This window comes from Dermacentor silvarum, chromosome 9 (assembly GCF_013339745.2).
Source record: "Dermacentor silvarum isolate Dsil-2018 chromosome 9, BIME_Dsil_1.4, whole genome shotgun sequence".
Taxonomy (NCBI): Eukaryota; Metazoa; Arthropoda; class Arachnida; order Ixodida; family Ixodidae; genus Dermacentor; species Dermacentor silvarum.
This window is the reverse complement of record NC_051162.1, coordinates 95,107,583-95,123,869: the sequence shown is the minus strand read 5'-3', so window position 1 is coordinate 95,123,869 and position 16,287 is coordinate 95,107,583. Positions and strand designations below refer to the sequence as shown.

General features: G+C 48.5%; 2 protein-coding genes across 3 annotated transcripts in view; both read right to left on the bottom strand.

Moving 5' to 3' along the window:
- Positions 1 to 1,740, bottom strand: part of LOC119463380 (fibroblast growth factor receptor substrate 2) — a 34,181-nt gene extending 32,441 nt beyond the window's left edge. The window contains exon 1 of one of the 2 annotated variants that reach the window (XM_049656081.1): positions 1,205 to 1,740. The gene's annotated coding sequence lies outside the window, so the exon portion shown is untranslated. The remainder of the gene's footprint in view (positions 1 to 1,204) is intronic. The other variant, XM_049656079.1, reaches the window with a different exon arrangement.
- A 7,886-nt stretch (positions 1,741 to 9,626) lies between these two features.
- LOC119463748 (MFS-type transporter SLC18B1) overlaps positions 9,627 to 16,287 on the bottom strand; it is a 36,203-nt gene continuing 29,542 nt past the window's right edge. The window contains exons 10-12 of the mRNA XM_037724573.2: positions 15,806 to 15,880; positions 12,073 to 12,166; positions 9,627 to 11,648 (exon numbers count right to left, since the gene is read on the bottom strand). Of these exons, the coding sequence (XP_037580501.1) occupies positions 11,448 to 11,648; positions 12,073 to 12,166; positions 15,806 to 15,880 (370 nt within the window). The 3' untranslated portion in view covers positions 9,627 to 11,447. The remainder of the gene's footprint in view (positions 11,649 to 12,072; positions 12,167 to 15,805; positions 15,881 to 16,287) is intronic.

Genomic DNA, 16,287 nt, shown 5'->3' with positions numbered 1-16,287 from the left:
AATTGTCCTAAAGCAGCTTACTCTCCAAAGTTACGTTCGTGTAACGCGAAAGAAACGCATATTCTCGCACATTCTTGTAAGCTCAGTCAGAGACCGATACTGCTTCTACAAAACTGCTGTGACTGTTTACTACCACACACTCTGCTTATATTCAAATAATAATAAAAAAAAGCTTTCGGGGTGACAATTGTCACCCAAGCATGGGCATAATCATGATCATCAACGGCGAAGAGCTGCCTAACTGACATACGAAATGGCTTCGTTTAAATGAACCACGATGACTGGTTTCCGGCTCGACAAGCCGACTCGACCCAACGTTATTGAGTTCGTGCAAACGTAGCTGATCACGCGTAATGTCGACGGAGACACACCATCTTTCTTTTTTTTTTTCGTTGTGACAGACGAGCGGATTCGAGCAGCATCTTTTCACCCATGCGAAAACACGACGAATCGCCAAAAACAAATATCGCTCGGTACGCGCGCCCGACAAGCGCCCCCAGACTTTGACACATAATATAAGCCCGCGGCGAAAAACACATTTTCTTTCTTTTTTTTTCAGTTCCTCGTTTCGTTTGTTTTTCTGCCCGTTTTTGTACATCCGATAAGCTTGTCGTCCCGTGTCTGGAGACGCGGAAGGCGAGGCAGTGCCGTTCGGGCAAAATACCCTGCTCGCAAAAACCGCGCGCAAACATATCCGACGTTGTGGCCTACACCAAAAGTACGCGACAAGTTTCCAAGGATGTCGTCAGCGGTATCGAGCGTGAAACGTTGTCACGAGAAATAACGCCGCGGATCCTCAAAGCTGGAACCAACGCTCCAGTCAGAAGAGACCCCCCCCTGGACTCCGGTTTCGAACCAGTTCCCTCCGAAACAACCACGGGCATTCGGTAATCCAGGGGGCCAGCTACTTAAAAAAACAATAATCTTCCCTGCAGAACCCCAGCCGCCAATAACTGGAGTTTCTAAACGCGAGCGTTACAACGGCCTTGCCGTTCAATTTGCACTCACATCGAACACTTTTCACGACTGTGACAGTCGCACGATCGGACAGGGGCAATCGCGAATGTTGGGCCCTCGATCGACACCACCACAGCACAAATGCGCGTTTCATTAGCGAAGGCGTTAGACCTAATCCCCGCCGCCGGGGATTTCCGAGGCCGCACGGTGTTGGAGAAGCGGAGTAAGTGAAAGTGGAGGCCCTTACCGTTCTTACGAGAGACCCTCTTCGTTGGCGAGGACGCATGTCCGTTTGTCACTCACTCATGGAGGCCACTGCGACGAGCACAGTAGTCGTCACGCGCTTCAGTCTCACACTCGTCTAAGCCACGGAGTTCACACCCCGGCCGAACCGGCGATATCCTCCGGTGCGACGCGGGCACTGCGACGGCAGTCGCGGCGCCAGCAACAGCCCAACGACGACTCGGTACGCTGAGCTACGCGCGACATTTTGTGCTTCTCGATTCTTCGGAGTCTCCCCCCCCCCCCTCTACCTTTCTCTCTCTCACTGCTTTTCGGTCTTTTATTGTCTCTCCGCACCCTCGCCTCAGGCCCTGGTCGACGCCGCAGTCTGTAGAGGAGGAGGTCGGGAAGCCAGGGGAAAGCTTGCTGCCTTTGTGTTTATTCTTTATCACGCACACTCGCTCTCCTCTTGCTAACGTGCCCTGCCCCACCACTTACAGGGTTTCCGGTTCTTTCCCTGCCGCTTTCGGATGCGAAATAGTGCAAATCTCGAAGTGCAGTGACGGAAACAGTGTGGTTTTTGGAGCTCTCAATCGCTGCGACGATGCCGAAACCGAAGAGAACGAGGACGGCAAAATGAAGAGAACGAATTGTACGTCAGCAATGACGTCCGGTGTGACGGTGGTGCTGACGTTACCCGCCTCCGAAGAAGGGAAAGTCAGGTGGCGTCATCTGTGTATTATAAATGAAGGCGTAGTGTAACCTCCGAGATTCGCAACCAATCGCACATCTAGGGAGCCGTGCTTCGGGCAGTGTGGCTTTCCTGTTTCGCCTTTCTGGTTGTTCTTTTTGTTGTCTGCAAGATGGGAATGTTCGAGAAGTGGTGCAAACCGGCCAGAACCCGCCGCGGTGGCCCAGTAGATATGGAGCTGCGCTGCGTTGAACCCTGGCTGCGTCGTGCAGCCAGGGTTCGATCCTGGCTGCATCGGCGGCTTTCCAAAACACGATCGGCGTGCCTTATAATCAGATCGTGGTTTTGGCGCGTTAAACCCTAGACTTTTTTGTGTAGAAGAGAGAGCTGGAGAGAGACAGAAGGGGAAAGACAGGGGTTAACCAGAACAGAAAATGCGGTTTGCTACCTTACACTGTGGAGAGGGGAGGTAGAAAGATAAGGGAGAGACATGTAGCGTGAATACACGATCACAGCCGGTACGGTTGCAGTGACCTAGAAACTGTAGTACGGTGCCGGTCGCTATCACCGCAGGCCAGTGTTGCCATTCGTGGCTACTATCCGCCAAAAATTGGGTAATCTTCAGGTGCATTTGGAACTTATAACTTAAGGTTGGATTCCTGGATACTTTTGGCATAATTGGGCGAACTTCATAGCCAATTTCTTACCGGACCAAGAAAAGACAAACGGGCTCCCACGCACGTTACACAATTCGCAAGCTGGGAGGACTGGGAGGCCCTGCTCTAGCTCGTCTACGGACCCGACATCGCAGCTTGCTGCGGTGGCTCGGGCTACAGACGTCATGAACAAAAAGAACATGACCCTCTCGACGTAGTGTGGGACGGTGCGGTGGCCCAGGGACTTAGAGCAGTCCAACCTCACTTGCTACAAATAAAGTTTTTCTGTCTGTATGTCTGTCTGTCCAGGTGCTATGCATATAGCATTTGCAAGCACACAATGGACTTGTGTTTTCCGATATCGCGTACCTGTGCTATTGTCGCCTCCGCTCAATCACTGCGTTCTACTTCTCCCATATTGCCATCGCTATGACGCCACCTAGATTGTGCATATATGTCATGCAGCATTTGCAGGCAAAAGATCAAGGGCGGTATTCTGTAAGAGTCTACCTAGCGGAGTGTCCATTTCATCCGTCGCTGATTGGCTGCTGCCTGATGTGCAGGAAGGTGCCAGCCAGTCTCCTTCCTGCACGTCAAGCAGCAACCAATCAGCGACAGCCGAAGTGGACAGTCCGCTACGTACTCTTACAGAATACCGCCCCAGGTCTCAAATGTATCGGGGCCTTTCTAGAAGACGTGATATGCGCTGGCTAAATGGGCTACTTTGGGAAAGACAGAAGTAGACGTGAAAATTAGAAGCGCCGCTATGTCACAATCACTGTATTTCTAAAGGTGAGCAATCACGGGGTTATTGTATCCATGCTATCGGACATTATCTTGATCTTCAGAACGAAGGTTGACGAGCTCGCTGAAACACAGATCCCTAGAGCTCAAGATCTAAAACCAATGTGCCGTTGTCAGATGGGAAGGGAACTTGGCACCCGTAGGTACCGCGCCCCAACATGTCATGTTCGTTTGCTTTTAACCAAGTTTATCACCTTTTATCTCACAATCTCACGGAAATAATCATGCTGAACCACATCATTACGAACCACCCCGACCGGGCGGGCCCTCCGCGTGGCGCGAGGCGTTAGTGAACAAAAATTCAATTTCTCAGAGTAAAATCCGTCAGAAAAATCGTAAAGTACGACTTAATCACAACGTACAGACGTGATAGCGTCGGATTGTAATTTGAATATACGAGAAAAAATCCTGATAAGCAGCCAGGATCTTTGAATGCTATCTCGTTCCACTCTTAAAGGCGAAGCTTAAACGTCCTCCAATTCTGATGGTGTTCCGCTGTACTTTGGTTCTAGGCAACATTGAGGGGAATGTTGAAAACCGATCCTTTCTAAATTTTGGACACGTGCGCGCCTCGGGGCAATAGCAAACAATTAATAAAACAATAAAAAAAGTTCCTAGGGACTTCACATTTTGATATAAGACTGCTTTATTGCCCCTGTAAAAATGTCTTCCTGGCAATGTTCTTCTTCTAAATTTCTGGGGTTTTACGTGCCAAAACCAGTTCTGATTATGAGGCACGCCGTAGTGGAGGGCTCCGGATTAATTTTGACCACCTGGGGTTCTTTATCGTGCACTACAACGTAAGCGCACTGCGCTCCTGTCACAGATTAAGGAGCTTGTGCGTGAGGAAGTCGCTCGGTAGCTTTTTTTTTTTTTTTTTCCAACCGCGCAAGTGCCTACACCATGTCTGACTCCAACCATCCGACAGGTGTTACAGGAGCAGGTGACTGCAGGCATTGCCGTCTGCATGTCAGCCGACTGCTGTCACCGCGCCGCCACCATTTGCGGTGCCGACTGCTCCTCCGCCGACTCCTGTCGCCGGCCTCTGATGTATGCGAATGCCGTCATGAAGCCACGTCCTCTGCCAGTACTGACCCCTCAACCACCAATTCGACCGCCAGCGACGCCGCTTTTCGGGGCGCAACCACAGTACGCAAATCTTCGGCGCAATGCATGCAGACAACCGCCCGCGATCTGCTACGCTTGCGGAATTGCGGGTCATGTTGCGCGCTTCTGTCGCCGACGCTTCGCGGCGACCACGGCTACACCGAGATATCCTGACTACTCCTTCCGACCTCCATATCGCACACAGCCAGAGCGAGAGCCTTAAAGCATACGCCCGTGATCCTCGGCCCACTTCCGATGCCCAACCTTTTGCTGCTCGTCGGTCACCCTCACCACGCCGCCGTTCTCTTTCGCCTATGCGTCGCCGGTCCAGTGCTGGTGAGGCGGAAAAGTGATTGCCGCAGCTTCTGAGGCACGAGCTGCGCCGTCGTCCACTTGTCTAAGTCCTCGCTTGTCACCCACCAATGTTATTGAAGTGTTTGTTGAAGGTGTACGAACTGTTGCACTTGTGGACGCTGGCGCCGCTATTTCTGTAATGAGCCATAAGTTTTGCCGCTCCATCCGTAAAGTGACGACGCCACCTTCAGGGTTTTCTCTCCGTACTGCGAGCGCACAATATATTAAACCCGTTGCAGCATGCACGGCCAGGGGGCTCATACAAGACGTCATCTACAGCGTTGAGTTTCTTGTGCTGGCTTCGTGTTCCCATGACCTGATCCTCGGGTGGGATTTTTTGTCCCGTAATCACGCAGTTATCGACTGCGCTCGTGCTCTGGTAGAGCTATATGGGTTTCCTGAGACGCCTTCCACCGATGTGGCCGGTCCTGGGGATAGAAAGTTTGTCGTCACCGCCGATACTGACCTGCCACCTCAGAGTGCCGTCATTGTTCCCGTTTCCTGGGCCGCCCTTTCCTACGCCACCGTGCTGTTCACGCCATCTGACATGTTTCGTCGCCGCCACAATACGTCACTGCCACTTACCCTCCTCGCGCTTCATCAGGATAATCCCGGACTGCTTGTTTGCAACCCCAACTCAGGCCTTCTGACTTTGTACCGTAATGAAATGCTTGGCCTCGTTCAGCCTGTAGACGCTGATGTTATCGCGTATCTCTTGATCCCTCCGAGCCTGAGACAAAACATAAGCAGAACGCCCTGACCCCTTGCGTCCGGCGCCGCCCCTGGTCCTCTCCTGTTGTACTGGTCAAAAAGAAAGATGGCTCTAATAGATTCTGTGTGGACTACCGGCGCCTCAAAGAGATAACTCGCAAAGACGTTTACCCTCTTCCTCGAATAGATGACGCCCTCGATTGCCTTCAAGGTGCAGAATTTTTTTCTTCCCTCGACGTTCGATCGGGATATTGGCAGGTCCCTATGGCGGAGTGTGATCGTCCCAAGACGGCGTTCGTCACACCGGATGGCCTTCATGAATTTACCGTGATCCCTTTCGGAATTTGCAATGCGCCCGCAACATTCGAACGGATGATGGACGGCATTTTACGTGGTCTGAAATGGAAGATACGAGTATGTCTGTGCTATCCGAATGACGTCGTCCTGTTCTCCCCTAATTTCGCCACACATCTCGCTCGTTTATGCACAATTCTATGCTGCCTTACAAACGCAAGCCTTCAACTCAACCTGAAGAAATGTCACTTCGGGGCTCGCCGGCTCACCATCCTCGGCCACGTCGTCTCCAAAAATGGAATTATCCCTGACCCGGACAAACTACGTGTTGTTGCGGAATTTCCGAAGCCTTCTGCCATCAAATAACTTCGAAGCTTTGTCGGCTTGGCCTGCTATTTTCGTCGCTTCGTCCGAATTTTCGCCTCGATCATAGCACCGCTTACGAAGCTCCTTGCCGGCCCCAGCGACCTTTCCCACTGGACACCGGCCTGCGACGACGCATTTGCGACGCCGCCTACTTCGCCACCCGTGCTCCGCCGTTATGACCCTGATGCGCCAACCGATATACATACAGACGCCAGTGGTATCGGTCTTGGTGCAGTTCTCGCGAAACGCAAGCCCGGCTTCCCTGGGTATGTTGTGGCTTATGCAAACCGCGCCCTCACCAAAGCGGAAGCGAATTATTCGGTCACCGAAAAAAAAGTGCCTCGCGATTGTATGGGCGTTAGGAAAATTTCGCCCCTATTTGTACGGCAGGGCTTTCGAAGTTGTAACTGACCATCATGCACTCTGCTGGCTGGCTTCCCTCAAAGATCCCTCTGGTCGTCTCGGTCGGTGGCCTCTTCGTATCAAGAATTCGACATTCGCGTCGTTTACCGATCCGGGCGCAAACATTCTGACGCGGATGCTCTCTCTCGTTCACCCTGTGAAATCCGACGAAGGGGCACCTTCAGCGGTCGACTTTTCCCTGGATGCTCTCACCATCACCGGCATGCCTTCGGAACAGCGCAAGGACCCATGGAACGCATCCCTCTTGAAAGTTCTCTGCGCCTCTTCACCCGCTAGCCAACCAAGTGTCCTTCGTCGCAAGCCATGCATTCCGCAATACGCGATGCACTTTTATACCGCCGCAACTACCAAGAAGACAGATGTAAATGGCTGCTAGTCATACCCGAGCACTTGCGAGCCGATTTGTGTGCACATTTCCATGCTGATCCGCAACATGCCCACGCTGGCGGGCTGAAAACGTATCAGCGGCTCCGCCAACGCTACTACTGCCGTGGGATGTACACATTTGTCCGTAAAAATACACGGTCCGGCCCCTCATGTCAACAACGAAAGACGTCTCACCACACACCCGGTCAGCTGCATCCTTTACCATATCCTGCTCACCCTTTTGAACGCATTGGAATCGACCTTTATGGACCGCTTCCGTGCTCTGTTGCTGGCGATCGCTGGATAATTGTCGCGGTGGACCATCTCACGCGATACGCAGAAACAGCTCCACTCCCTGCGGCTGGTGCTCATGACGTAGTTTCCTTCAGATTGCGCCATTTCATAATCCATGGGGTGCGCTCATAGATGTAGGGCGTGATCTGCGTTCACGCCCTACATCGATGAGAGCGCCCCACTATACTGCTTGCTCCTTGTTGTTCATTACAGAATGGTCACCTCTCGTGCTCGAGTCTGAAATGCAGCATATACAAATGCTTGCCAATACGTTAGGTCAGACAACAAGCGTGACCTCTGCACAGGCCCACAGGGTACCAAATATCACCAGCGTATGCCCTTTATCGTTTAGGATCAACGACGAATATCTCATAATCGACGGTTTGCAGATGGCATTGTCCTGTTCCTGTTACCTAAATAAGACGGTAGCGACAAAAATAAACTTATGAGCGCGTAATTTTATGTTTTCACTCGTCTGTTGTTGATTCTTGATTGAACTGAAATAAAACGCTTGCTTCGATGCGACTATTTATTGCAAAGTTTCACTTCAGTTGGCAGTGAAGTTTCATTAGTCAAACGCGCTCAGCAGTGAAATGAACTGTACCGGGGACTTTTCAAGAGTGAAATGCTCAGACTCAATACACTTTGGCACAACTCATCGCTTCCACCGACGAAAAGACTCTTCAAGAACAGCAGACGCTCCGGAGGTATCAAGTATGACGCCATTTTGAAAAGGTCGCATGACGACGATTTCGTTTGCTTCTGTGATTGGCTGGCGGTGTAATACAACCCCGCGCGGTCCGTGTGCCTTTGTTGCCAACTGCTTATTTTTTAAAAGTTGTATATATCCTACTATAGAGGCCCTGTGTTCGAATGCTGCCGTCAGCTAATTTTAATAATGCCTATTTAATTATTTATAACGCAGAACTTTGCTAAAAATGATCACTTGGCAAAGTCACGAAGCCATTTAAAGCCAGAAGGAGCAAGTTTAGGCAAATCCACGTACTTACCCATGATTCCCACGGTTGTAGAAATAATTTACCTCTTCGGAATACATGAATCGCAGGAAAATCGGCTTGATAAACAAAATTATACTTTCTCACAGTTACGACCGCACTTGTCTGCATTCATTATCGCGCTTACCTATCACTATTTACAGCATGCTTCGAGTGAACAACATCTTCGCTATACAGATCGAAAAATTCTGATAAAAAAATGTTGCACGCCGTTTTCCGCGTTACCACTGCGTGATTCGACACCGACCGGTAAGCTATCCATTGCACTGAAAAAATGGCTACCATAAAAAATTGGTCGTCAGTCACTTTAATATTGAAGGTTTGCGCACATGCCTGACTTTTTCCATTTGTTAATACAATAAACTTGGTGAGTCAGCGCAGGTGTTGCGTCATCCAGTGTCGGTTTGTGTCGTTCGCGCTGTGGGTAAAAATCCACTTGGCTTGCTTGCTTTCGGAGTCAAATACTCTTCGCGCCTCTGAAGGTCTTCTGTGAAGTCCTTCACCTGCGAGCCGCGGATGCATCTTCAATAGCACGCCGATTCCAACGGCTCAAATGTACGTCAAGAGCCCGTGTATTTACTTTCGCTGCAAGACAAATTTGTGCACAAAGCTTCATCACACCATATATGCAGATATCGCGATCCTGTAAAACGTATACGTGCTGAACAAAAGCGGACAAACATGGCATATATTGCGTTAAAAGATGATGAAACTGGTCACACTTTTAACCTAGGTGACTTATCAGCAAGTTCTATCCTCAAAATAATATCATATTGCAGAACCTTATATAACACAACAGTGTTTTGCAATAAGCCCGGGGAGTCGAAAGCGGACAAAATTTATACATATTTTGTTTAATACGCATTGATATACGTATAGTAAACATGCGATAGCAATAGAGGTCTTGTCTGCCTGCTTTTGGACGTACTGATTGATTTCCTTCAAAGTGCTGAGGTTTCCTTCAAAGTCCATTTTTTTTTTTTTTAGATTGCGGAGGTATCGAGTTACAAACTCGATACTTCGTGTTTAAGAATAAATACGCTGATTTCCTAAAATTTATAGAGAAAGGGAAGGAAGTAAGATTAAAATATACATGCAGTTGTTGGTAGGTATTAGCTTTCCCCTAATCAAAGCCGCTTTTGTGGATGCCGAGTGATACGATTTCTCGTTTCCCATTTATTTACGTAACAACCCCGGAAGCAATACTCTCAGTGGCTTGTCGGTTAAAAAAAGTGCACGCCACATGTTTCAGACACTGGATGTGCACCCAAAACCTCGCAAAACTTGTGTTGCGACCGGATACGTAAAATGTATAGGCGAATGTACTTCAGAAGACACACACACAAAAAAAAAGACAGCTTGAATCCTCGGAAATATTTTATTCAACAGCAAGTAATTCGTAACGTCGGCGATACGAAGCCACGTTTGGGTAGCTACAAACGCCGCAAGTATACAGAAAACTTGCACAGGAAGTTCTCAAGACTCGCACGTACTAAAAGTGGACTAGTTTCGTTAAAATCCATCGCAAATTTAAGATTAAAAAAAAAAAGGAGGCGTATGCCTCTTCTGGCTATCTCAGTTGGCCATGATCGTGCAGGGTTCGACGAAGTCGACTCTCTCTCTTATATATAAAAAAAAAAAACTATTATCACCGCTACCCTTTCCCTCGTCTGCCCTAACTGAATAATAAATACTCCAGTGAGAGTTCATTCCTGCCATCCAGTATCGAGGCAGAAACACCTAAAAGGGCGTATTTCAACTATATACGAGTAAGCACCATTGCAATCGCAGCTGTATCCTTTCAGGCTTACGTTGCCGACACCAGCGCCATCTGTACACATACGCACCAGACGAGTCCGCTACACAGCAACACTGAAAAGAAGGCCGCAAGTAACGGCAACTGCGCGCTGCGGATTTCTGACAATATTGCACACATTGAAGTGTAATTTAGGTGCATATTAAGGTGTAAATTAAGGTGCACGCTTTTCGGAGCGCAATATAGGCTCTTTAGGTGTGATTACGTCTCGCTCCACAACGATAACCGCAATTCTTGTGTGCATTTGCTTTCCTAAACGTTGTGCACCGAGTAGACCTTGTTGCGCTCCCAAAGGAGTTACTCGCGAAAGATGGTTATATTTCAAATGGTGAAACATAAGTGTTACAACGGTAACAATGTTTAGAGAACACACTCGACAGTCCTTTCCTTTAGCAGGGCTGTAGGCGTCCAAGTGTTTGGTAGTGTTTTTCAGACATGGAAAGCCCAGGCGAAGAAGGGCAAAGCACAATGGAAATGGTGATTAATGTAGTATGACGAAAGCACACCTTGAGATGTGTAAAACATTGCAATACGGTAGTATAATCGCGTCCTTGAAACGCAAACATCACCAGTTCGTATTCTCACCACCACTATGAACCTTAGAGATATGCAAAGTTTATCTTTCTGTAACCGCTTGCCTGTGCGCTGTTGATCAAGCATAGTGTTGAACTTAGCTTTACTAGAACTAATTGCCTGGGATATTTATGACGAGCACTACTTCTAGTTGGCTTCCACACTCATACGAGTGTAATGCACTATTTATACTCATTACGGTGTAAAAGTACGTTAGAATTGTAATTATTCAACAAAGAGCATTTAGAAACAAACACCACACCTCTAAGGGTGTAATTGCATCCCAAAACGATAACCATCGTCCAATGTTCGACGGGTATGTCGAAATACCGAGACTGATTGGACGATAATCATTGTTCGACAGGAATGCACCCTGGCGGGTTTATAATTAGGACGAGCGCAATCCCGTAATTAGGCTTATGTGCGTCCATTTCTTTTCCTAACGGCAAAACAACGGACAGACAAGGTCGAACTACCGAAACGTATCTGACGATAATGACTGTTTGACAGGATTGCATTCAGACGGTTGATGGGTATTATCATTATGAGGAGTGTAATCCGCAATTAGGCCTAAGCTATTTTTACTAAATTATACATGGTTCGTCTGCTTCTCCAAGTCTTGATTCGCTAGACGGATCCAAGAGCTGCGGAGCCATATGTTTGGAAATCTAGAGCTTCTATAACATGCAAATCAGGCCACCAGCATGGCGCGGGCTTAAGATCAGGGCAGCATGGGCGTCCCTTGACAACAAAAGCACTGACCCCTAACGGGGTACCGCGGTGTACACAGTCAAGCCTTAAGACGGGCCGGCTCCGTTGCAGGCGCCGTACTGGCGTTGCTGCTGCCGTTGCACTTGGCCCGAAACTGTGATAAACTCGCAGCTGGCCGAGTTCGTCACTGTATCGCCGTCCAACAGTCGCTGGTGCGGAATGGACCGGCCGATGGGGGAGCCACTGCAGCACACTTCGCGAAGGTAGACGGTGGTCACCAAAACGGCCTGCGCAAGAGAGAGACAGAAAACGCACACTTTATTAGAATAATAAACGTTGGGCAGGTATAGTCGGGGGCCCTCAGCCCCAGCTAGGGCTTCGCTTGCTACTTTTCTGACGCGTCACCGACGCGTCAAAGAAGTTTCAGGAGTCTCAAAGTCTCGGGAGGTTTAATAAGCGGCGTTCACATCGATACTCCTACCCTCCCTGTCTTGCCACAGCGATGGCTGCCTCAGGGTAATGGAAATAAATCTTCAAGGCCATGTTTTTTGTATTGAGGTTACTATATTCAGGATGACGCCCCATGGCCACCTACTACCACCTACCAACATACTGGTGGCAGCACTGGGTTCTGCCACTATGGCCTCCGGGATTACAAAAACGGCCTCAGAGCATGGCTCACCCAATCTCTGAGGCCGTGCTACCACTCACCACGATGGCCTCAAAGCTGAACAGTACCACGGTGCCCCAGCCGTAGCCAATGTACTCGAGCAGGACGCCTCCGAGAGCGGGACCCGTGAAGGACCTGCATTCAGTTGCCACGCAAGAAGGTGCGCTGTTACAACCTTGGTCACTGCATGATTAGACTCACAGGCTGTGACCCGAGCGCGTCAACAGTTCGCCAGGGCACGCGACAGAGGAGTTTCTGCAAGCTTCTGCAAAAGAAAATGACTCACTCTCACCATAAGAGGGAAATTTTTAGGCCTCTAAATTTGCTTTCCGGCTCGCGGAGGCGTCACGGATTTCGACAGCGTCTGCTAGGATGAGCAAAATCACTAAACGCGCTCAGTCGTAACCGTAGTTAGCTTAACGGTTAAGGCGGTCGTGTGATAGGGGTATGATTGGGCGAAATAGCGATTCATCATAATGAGCAGGGAAAAAAAGGCAGCACCAACAGACAGGACCACAAGACAGCGCCGTCTCTGTCCTTTCTTGCGGTCTCATCTGTGCCCTGCTTTATCCAAAATGATACTCAAACAAACATAACTGTTCAATGAAAAAAAAAGGACTACATTGCATAATAAAGCAACAAACCGATCGGCAAGATTGGAGACGCTTTCCTACATGAAAAGTGCCTAAATGCGAGAAGTTACTTCGAAATTCTAGACGTCACAGTGACGTCACCTGTGACGTAAGGCTGGATCCGCCCATGGGCAAGCGATAGTGCCAGCATGGTCGCAGCGTTTCTTGCCCTTCTTGGGATGTCCTCCGCCTAACATTTCTATGGCTGTGCTATACCTAACACAGTCCGCTGAGTTCTTTATGGTTAATGCAGCTTTTTTCTCACGATAGAAAGCGTTTTGACGCGTTCGTGCGTTTCTGTATACATCAGTGAATGTTTCAATCATCTCAAGGGGCGATCTATACCACAAATGAAGAAGAGGATATGCTGCCTGCAAGCCACGTTTAATACAGGCCAACAAAATTGATCTGTTATACGTGACTCTTAAATACACCACTAATGTATGAGTAACACTTTTGCAGAACCCTTGTAAACATTGTAACACATTCACGTCAGATATGAATTGATATATCACATTTGTCCGCTTTGCATATTCTAGCGGATGCACTTTACAGAACTCCTATATCTGTTCTTGGTGCACAGTGACGGATTTGTAAACTTGGTGCTTCTATATTTTTCAAAAACTAAGGTTTGCGATTTTCGGCATTAAAACAAAAATACAGGCCTCTAAATCGAAATTTCTCTTCAAACTGTCACGAACTTAACTTTCTCAAATGCTACACATTTCATTAAAATCCGCCAAGAGGTTATCGCAGAAAAAAACATTTCTGCGTTTTACATGTATTTGAGTAGGCGGCATCGGAGTTGGGCCCGAGCTAGAGCACCCTATCTAAATAGATGGGAAAGGAGAAATAATTTTTTTCTCAGTAACAACTGCACAGAACTTGATGAAACTTAATTGTTACATCTAAAAGAAAAAGTTAATGTTTCATGTTTCATTTACGCCATTGTTTTTTTAATAAAAATTGTGGAAAATCGCCAACGCTCAAAAAACTGAACTGTCAAGTTTATAATTCTAACTCAGCGATCAAAGGTGATATCAACGATGACAAGTTGCATAAAATCGTACATCTAAAGCGGACAAAATCGATGTATATTTATTAGATGTACTATTTTATGCAACTTACATGTCATCGTTGATATCACCTTTTAATGGCTGAGTTAGAATTATAAACTTGACAGTTCAGTTTTCTGAGCGTTGGCGATTTTCCACAATTTTTATTTAAAGAACAACGGCGTAAATGAAAGAGGGCCCAATAGAGATTTCAGCTGTTGTCTCTGGGCGCCTCTTGTCCAACCACAGACGGCCTTGTGGACGAGCATCCGCCGCGGCTGCGGGAGGCAAGTGCTGCCGCCGGGTACCTACCGGCAAAATAGGTACAAGCGCGCTCCCGGCCTGGTGCTCGGCCATTATGGGACCTCAACGCTTGGAAAGGGGTGTTTGACCTCAACCCGAAGGCGCCCCCACCTCAATAGGTGCTTGGGGCGCCGCATGGGAAATTACCGCCATGGGAGCGGCCCAGACAGCACTTTTTTTTCCGTGCTCACGTTGGTTCCGACGGGAATTCAGGGCGCAGGCTCCTTTCCCAAGCGCATCACCCCAGAAGAAAGCCGAACGCCAGGCCGGGGCACGCTTGTACCCATTTGAACCAGTGGGTGCCCGGCGGCGGTGGGAATCGAACCCATAGCCTCCCGCAGCCGAGGCGGGCGCTCTACCACTAGGCCACGGCTGCGGTTCCTCCTTAATCCACCCTAATCCGCCATAATCCACCTTAATCGATCCTAATCCACCTTAATACAATCACTAATCAATGATTCGTTAACTTTGCTAATCATCTCTTTACACGGCTGGACATGCTTTGGTTCGCTTCCTTGTGTCAAGTACATGGCTCTCAAATACACCCCTAATATTTAAGTAGGACTTTTGCGAAGCCCTCGCAAACATCGTAGCAACTTCACGTAAGATACAATTATGACGATATGTGGTGTTTATTGGCGCATGGGTCAGGCCTGGTCATCACGTAAGGTATAGATTGACACATCAAATTTGTCCACTTTAGATGCTCTAACCGATGCAGTTCGAGGAACTGCGATATCTGTCTTTGGCACATAGTTACGGATTTGTAAACTTCGTGCTTCCACTTTTCCTTATCTTTACATTTCCGGCATTTCTTGTACAAGAATTAAGGCCCAGTATCAAAAGTCCACTTGTAACAGTCCTATAGAATTTAACTTTCTTCCACAGATGCAACAAATTTCATGAAAATCAGTCAAAGGTTTATATCAGAACGGCATTTCTGCGTTTTACATGTACATGAATAGGCGGCACCGGAATTTAGCCCGAGCTAAAGCTTCCTCTTAAACGGGCAGGCCATGAGCCGCCGTGTCGAACGGTGACGTAGTTTCCGTTTTAATTCTGACACCCGGATATTTGCGGGAGACACCGAGAAAAATTCCCAGGTGTCCATAGCTATCGCCTAAGAGACGCGAAGGCGAAAGCCTTGTCAAGACTACTGTAATTCACCTTAACCCACCTAAATCCTCCTTAATCCACCCTAATCCGCCATAATCCACCTTAATCGATCCTAATCCACCTTAATACAATCACTAATCAATGATTCGTTTTAACTTTGCTAATCATCTCTTTACACGGCTGGACATGCTTTGGTTCGCTTCTTTGGGTCAAGTGACTTTCTGTACCTCACAACGCGACCTTGAAACAGAGATCTAAGGCTTTCGCCTTAAAACCTCTTTTGTTTGAAAATAAAAAAAATTACTCCATCTCCCGCTAAAGGGAACCATGTGTGGATGCGAAGCAGCGGGGAGATGGTTAGCTTGAGCGGGAGATGGTTTCGCGGCAGCGGCCCGAGCGCTCATCGCGGCGCTGCACAGGAGAGAGAATGAGGCGCGCGCGCTCCGTCATTTTCATACCGCGGAACTACCGTGGCGCTCCCAGCGGAGTATGCAGCTGTCGCACCACCTGTCGTGGGCGCCGCTCCGTAGAGGATTCCTAGAGGAGAGAGAGGGGGAGGGGACGCGCATGCGCTGTTGGGGTGTGGGACGCGGGAGCGACGGACAGAGCCGCCGGCAAGAAACGCTTCGCATTTAAAAGGAACAAGTAGGAAATAGCCCGTGACTGACCCGATAGATTGGCACAGGGTGAACATGGAAGAAACCAGGCCGTTGGTGGAGATGTTGGGTTCGAAACCCCGGCTCCTGGAACGAAGAACAAGAATGCGTTGGTCCTTGTTCCATCGACGATTTTTTTTTTTGCGAATCGCTTTGTTTGACTATTTCTACCGTTTGGTGGTGGTTCTCGGGTAACCGAGACTCCCGTGCTGTCGGCGTCTAAAGGCTTACATGTCGCTTTCCGCTCCTGCGCTCCCGTCGCTGGAGACAAAACACATACGAAATATCAGCTTTCACGTACAGGGACGTGCATATATTTCCCCTAAAATGTTTGGGTGAAAAAAAAAAAGATATTGCACCCACCGCGTTCCACTGTTCTTGCTGAAATTTAGCAGGGAGCTCGCATTTTGGAGTCCGCGTCATTCAGCGTAACAATTGGCACAGTTGATTGCCTGTTTCTAACGAGAAAAAAAAAAAGCACGAAAAGGTGCCTT